The following is a 6,909-nucleotide window of genomic DNA, read 5'->3' on the forward strand; positions in this document are numbered from 1 at the left end:
CCTATTAGAAATGTTTGATTGCCTATTCTTCTAAGAAAGCTGAACTCACTGCAGTAGCCTGGCAGAGACTTATCCTTCACAAGCGATAAAGTGATGGTTTACCTAGACATAGGGAGAAAAATGGGAATATCATTCCAAATTCACTAGGTGCTAGGATCTAGGCTAATTCACTACGTAAGACAGCATCTATCAATTAAGCATGGTTAATTACAGGTTCCTGAGAAGCTCTCAGAAATGATATCCCTAATTGCTGAAAGCAAGCCACAGACTGAATTATACTGGTGTTGGTACAAGTCTCAGCCGAGCAGCAGGGCTGCACAGAGTGAATGGCATGCAGAGAAAATGCAAAGTGCTCAAATGCTGAACTCAGTTTCAGCTCCTTGACCAGAATATTTTATTTACGATGATGGCATTTTCCTCTCCACTCAGAGTGGGGGTATTTATGTTAGATTTAAACAAAGATCAAATTATCAGCTATTATTAAGGACTTAAATGTCATTTTTTGCAGTAATTGAATTAAACATCCTTAAATACCTGTGTCCTCCTTCCCTTTTTCCTTCTAGTCCCCTTGCCTGTTTCTTCCTAGTTTTTGTTTCTCCTCCTTTTCCCTGCATTGCTCTCTGCAGTGTTCCAGTTTCCACCCGTTCCCAATTTCCTTCCATAATATAACATAGACAACATTGAAAAGGCCATTTTAGTTCCCGTTTCAAAGATGTTAACAGGGTCAACAGGATTCAGGCTTCTGAAAACCTTTTTATTAAACTGTCTGTAGATTGGGGGATTGTGCATAAGACATTTTACCAGTGTTACTGTACCGCTTATATAGCAGGACAAGTTCCCATTATCTTTTATGCCACAAGAGACAGATGCAGTCTGCATAGAGTAGATTAAAGTAGATAATTATAGAGTTGCACCTTGAGATGCTGCATACTGTCCACCCCGTTGCATTGTAACAGAAAGGTCCAATCCTAGAGCATAGAGTTGCAGATGGCTTGAACCCAACTCACCTAAACACTTGTCTAGACAAACGTGCTTCTAAAACTGAGCTTAGACACTGTATAATCCCAGTAAAATGTGTTAGCTAGCCTCATTAAAACCCAAGTTCATTTTAACCAGATAACATGCATTAAAATACAGTTTGAACCACAAAAACCTTGGCTTTGTGTTACCTAACATGTATTGTTCTCGAAAAGTACCTGCTTTATATTTTAGACTAGACATGACCATCCATCTTGATGGGTTAAACTGGCTTATTTTTCAATAATGTTGGTTCAAGTGAGTTAACAAGATCAAAAGCTCCCAACAGTCGTTAAGTTGCAGGCTAACGCACTTGGAAGGCACAGGCTGTGCTTAGAGACGCACATGGAGAGGAGCCCAAGCTTCAACTTGACGGGCCGGGTCTTGCTGTGAGCGAGGTGCCCATTTCCCACCCAGAAATGATTTCCCACCACAGCAGCAGGGGCACCGTCCCAGGGGTCAGACCGGGCGGGCTCCTTCTCCCGTCGCCGACCCCCCACGACTCGCACCCGCCTCGGGCAGCCTCGGCCCGGGGGCGAGCAGCGCTCCCTCGGCAGCGCCGGCCCCGCCGGCCCGGGGGCACCGCAGCGTGTCCCCAGAGACCGCGATGCAGCAGCGGGGGGCGCGGACACCCCCAGGAGGACACGAGGGATCTGCTCCGCCGGCAAACGCCACCGCACACTCCTTTCCGCGCTGCCCCTGCCCGAAAAGCTCCCCGCGCCCGGGACGCGCCGCAGACAGCGCATCCCTCGGCGCGGCCCCAGCGCTCGCCGCCGGCCCCCCTCACGCCCCCGCCGCCGCCGCCCTTCCTCCCCGGGGCTCCCCGGCCCGCCCAGGCTCCTCCTCCTTCTTTCTCTCAGTGCACCCTCCCTCCCTCCCTCCCTCCCTCCCTCCCGTCGCCGGCGCCCGCAGCCCCTCGCCGGACTTTCCTTTCGCTCCTCCATCTCTGCTCGGCGCCTCGAGTCCTCCCTCGCCCTGCCCGCCTTGTCTGGCTGTGCCGGGGCAGCCCGGGGAGGGGGCGGGACGGGGCGATGAGCCGGGCGGTGGCGGCGCGGAGCCCAGCAGCAGCAGCAGCAGCCGCGGCCACGGCGTAGGGCTCCTCTCCCGGGCGGGACCGGGGCTGTCCCGCGGCGCTCGGCGGCTTCTCGGGGCAGGGGGGAAGCCCCCGAGCCGTAGGGGAGTTCTCTCCCCCGGAGTCAGGGCAGCAGGGGTGGCGGCAGTCGAACAGGGGTGGGTCGCCCCCCGATGTGTGACATGATCGACTCGCAGTCCGCCGAGAAGATCAGCAGGATGAAAAAGTTGCGGAGAACTTTATCGGAGAGCTTCGGCCGAATAGGTGAGTCCCGCGGCCGGGCCCTGCCGGCGCTGCCCGGCGCCCGGGGGTCCCGGCGGGGAGGGGGCGGTGGGTCAGCTCTACCAGGCTGGGAACACCCGCGCCGACACCGTCCCCGAATGACGTTTCTTGGCAAGAAAGCTCGGGAAAATAACAACTCTTGCAGTCCCAGCAGTGCTGCATGGGTCTGTGATGGAGTTAGCCCAAAATCGGCTGGGAAGAACAAACTACAGACGAGAGTTGGCTCGCGTGCCCCCGCTGCCAAAGGGAAACCTCGGCCAAAAGCAATCGCTTATTTTCGATTTGTTGCAGGTCTGGTAATTTGTGCGGGCTGCAGGTTGTTTTTAGTTGAGGACTGAGATGCTGAAGAAGATAACGGTGGTCCAGGGATTTAGGAGGCCAGACAAAAGAAGTCTGTCTGTCATCTGCTGCGAAGTCTTGTCGTTCTGTCACTGACAGAAAGCATCCTGAGGCAGCGTCATCTGAATGCCGCTGCATGTTACCTCCTGGTGTCACCACATCGTGTTTGGTTTTGACACCAGTTTATTTTGCAGTTGGCTTTTTTACAGAGAACAATGCCAAAGAGTTCTGGTCTGCTTGGACTGGTGTTTCTCTTAGTCTTTGGCACTCTGTGTTGCTTAATTCACTGTTTAAAACGTTAATTCCTGCTAAGAGCATCAACACGCAGCTGAGCAGGGAGAGAAGGTACATCAGAGGAGCTGTGAAGTACCCCCGAGTTGGCCGAGCAAAGCAGCTGGAGACAGTGCTATAATACTTGTGAGCAGATGCAGGAGCCCCTGTCCCTGCAGACCTTCTGTAAGGGCCCTTCCACAGCCCTCGCCCATTGCTCTTCCGACTGGGATCTTTCTCCTTACAGTCAGTCTGGCTGGCAGACCCTGGGTCATTTTGGAGGGCCTCTTTGTCCCAGTGAGAGAACGTGAAGTGCCTGTGCCGCAGCCATGAGCTGTGGCACTTTTCTTCCTCAATAACCCTACCGAGGAGGCGTGCTGGAGTACTTGAGCATTATGATTTTTCACATGTTGTGTATGCATTCAGTGTACCACCTTTAGCTTTTAAGGACTGCAAGCTTTTAAGTGTATGATCAGATTCAAAATCAGGTATTTTTTATTGTCCTACTGCAAGATGAAAAAAGACTGAGAAAAGCTCATTCATATTTGTAAACCAGAGAGTTCAAGGGTAAATGCAAAGTTACAATTGTGAAGCAAATGTCAAGTCACTGTTATGAATCTCTCTGTCCCTATATGAAAATAGCTTTCATCTATCACCAGTTTTAAACTTATAAAATATGTTTAACTTTCTTTGATTATAAAAAATGAGGCAGTCAGGTGTTTGGTCTGATATGTGTCTCTGTGCGTGTATAGATGCAGAGAGACACTCTGCCACAGAACTATGGGAAGGTTTTACTAATGGTGGAAGTCATTAACAAAGAAAATGTTTTGAATGAGGATGCTGCTTTGTTGTAACAGTGACAGTCCTGTTAATGCCTTTTAGGGAACAAGGCCCCTCTGGCTGGTAATTTCTGCATGTTTTAGTTGGCTCGGTTGGGTGATCATCTATTTTTGTCATTTTGCACAAATGAAACAACCTTTTAGTTTCCTTGGGAGCTCTGGCCTGATTTTAGGTACATGGATTTTTATGTTTTACAGCTCCTCCAGTTCTGTGTGTATATGTGCAGACGTGTAGGAGTGTGGTTGGGTGAGGGGTTTGTTTGTTTGTTTGCTGATGGTTGTTTTGTGTTTAAAACAGCTGGTACCAGCAAGATTTTTCAATCTTCAGGTGCTCTAATATTTTGACCATCATTCTAGTAACTGCACTTTGAGCGAAAAAACTTCTAATTTATCTGTTTGAGATTTGAACATAGTCCATTTCTGATACCAGAGCCACAGATAAGCCCAAGCAAAGAAACTCTAAACTTACATACCAGGAAATCCTTGGTTAAAACATGTGCTGTACTTAACTCTTATATTGAAGTGGAGGAAAGAAAACCAAAACCTCATTGGAAAAAATCTTTCTGGGTATTTTTTACATGGGTTTTAAAGTTCTTTTTGTAATAGCTAGTTGCTTGGTGAGATTTACAAATTACAAATTTTATGGGTATCTAATTGTAATTTTGTCAGTCATCTGTTCAGTTGTGATTTATTATAAATAGTGAATTCCTGACAGTGTTCAAGGCTAGGTTGGATGGGGCTTTGAGCAACTTGGTCTAGTGTAAGTTGTCCCTGCCCATGGCAAGGGGGTTGGGATGATCTTTAAGGTTTATTCCAACCCCAACCATTCAGTGATTCTATAAAATAAACATGGTCTATTAACTTTTCTTGTTCTGCTGCAGTTTCTGTATTTTCATGGATTTAAGTACACAACATACCATCATGAGCGTAGTCCTATAAATGATATGAGAGTAATATGATGTTTGAATCAAATAATTAGGGAGTCAAACCTTCATGTGCTGCAGTAGGGAAGACCTAATGATCATTCTTTAAATGGTAAGTCACCTCTAGGCCTCCCTGCTGTGTTTGCAGCCTTCCGTCTGCCAAATACAATTCTCTCAATACTGCAAGATCCCAAACTTTTGATACAAGATTTCAATACCAAAGTTCATATTAGCCTCTTGGATAAGAGTGGTGGAAATGTATCCTAATTGTCATTGGCAGTGGTTTTTTTTTTCCTTAGGGCTTGCAGGTTAGTACTCAATAAACTGCTTTTCAGACCACCTTCTCTCCACCAAGTAATATTATTTGAGAGGTTATATCTGCAATTCATTTATAAGATTTTTTTTTTTTTTACGGTGTGCTAAACTATGTTAAGTAATATTTGAAGCTATTTCCCCAACATCTCCAGATAAAGCCATTGTATTTATTCCTAGGGCACAGCAGAGCCCAAAGAGTACCAATGACAGGCCCATTTTCTCACCTGTGAACTGATGCTTTGGAGCCATTGGCTTTCCAGTGGCTGGCAGAAGGTGATGAAGATCTGGCTCATCATGCAAAACTGTGATTGGTCCCATAACTGTTAGGAGTACCTATTACTGAAAATGTTTATTTTGCTGAACTGAAAAATGTGATGCATGAAATTGCCCATCACTGAGCCTTTTCCTTAGCATTCGCTTTGTGTCATTGTGTACAAATCTGGCAAAGGATGATACAGCACTGTGGTATGTTGGAGGAAATGTGTGTGCCCTGTGGTGCTAAATTGAAGTTTATGTTCTAAAACAGACAGAGTGGCTTTTTGCTGTAGAAATTACACGCTCCCAGTTCTAGAGAAATGAGCTGTCTTTGCAGCTAAGGTACCCTTTTCTCCTGGCAGAAATTTTCTGGTATTTTAAGGAGTGTCCCTCTAAAATTTATCTCATCATAAAGAACTTATATTACTAAGAATATGAAAAGTTTACATCATTCTTTTCATTGATATGTTTGTGTCAACCTATCCATTTTTATACAAACATCCGTATTAGTTTAAAAAATCGGTTTCCTTACATACTCTGTTGGCCATATAAATGAAGGCATCATAACTGTATGTTAAGATTCAGTTGACTCACTGTTTATTTTAGCATTTAAACCTTTATTAGGGTTCGTTCTTAGTTTTTCACTTTGATAATTATGTAATTAAAATTAATAATGAGTAATTTCATAAAATTAATATTAGTAATTTAGTTATGTAAAGAGTTCTTAGCTATGCATTTGTTGAAATTCATATAGTACCAAAATCATATTTGAGATCTCTTCAGCTGACGCCACTTAACTTCTGTTTTCTTATACAGTTTCTTTAGTCAAAAACTAACACCCAGTTGCAAGGAAAGGAAGGGAGAAAGAAAGAGAAAACATTGATGAGATTGATCACAGTGTGCTGAAAGCAGTCTGTGGCCCTTCTGAGCATCTCTGGGCTTTGTTAGTAGCTACTCACTAATACAGAGGTTATCTCCACTAATCTCCTCTGATGTACATACACATAGCTCAAATACCTGAGATAATGAGAAGTTCATTTGTAAACAGTTTATTTTTTATTTAAGTTCAGCAGAGCTTTTTTTTTTTACCATTTTAAAAATGAAAGGGTTGCACTGAGGAGAAAAAAATATTTCTAATACAGTTTGTTATATAAAATATACTACTTTGATGTTTTCTTTTGGAAATGCTATGTAGTGAGTTGGTTGGGACTGATAATATTATTAAACAGAATATTATTAAAAGGGTGGCCAGAACTCTCATTTTCTTTGGTGATTCTTAGAGGCCCTCTTTTAATCAAAGGTAGATGTTAAAGGCAAGTGAAATATGTGCAGTGATGAAAGATTCCCATTTCTTCTTGTTCTGTTAGGTGGTGAATTTTGTTTAGCAGTCTGTAGTTTGGCTATTTCTGGAATGTTTTGATCATGTGAAAATCTTGTGTTTTGGTAAGGGAGAAAAGCATGACCTAGGTGTGTCATATACTAATTTATAGCTTGTAAGTCATTGTGACCTGAACTGTAATTGAGAAGATAAAAAGTGTATTCTTAAAAAGTGTTCCACAAGTTGGGGTTCTTTTTCTTTCTTTCTTTCTTTCTTTCT

General features: G+C 44.4%; 1 protein-coding gene across 1 annotated transcript in view; it reads left to right on the forward strand.

Annotated features, from left to right (window-relative positions):
- The first annotated feature begins 1,978 nt into the window (after positions 1-1,978).
- Positions 1,979-6,909, forward strand: part of CDK14 (cyclin dependent kinase 14) — a 314,027-nt gene continuing 309,096 nt past the window's right edge. The window contains exon 1 of the mRNA XM_027639274.1: positions 1,979-2,353. Coding sequence (XP_027495075.1) covers positions 2,263-2,353 — 91 coding nt within the window. The 5' untranslated portion in view covers positions 1,979-2,262. The remainder of the gene's footprint in view (positions 2,354-6,909) is intronic.

The sequence above is a fragment of the Corapipo altera genome, unplaced genomic scaffold (genome assembly GCF_003945725.1).
Source record: "Corapipo altera isolate COAL_440 unplaced genomic scaffold, ASM394572v1 44, whole genome shotgun sequence".
Classification (NCBI taxonomy): Eukaryota; Metazoa; Chordata; class Aves; order Passeriformes; family Pipridae; genus Corapipo; species Corapipo altera.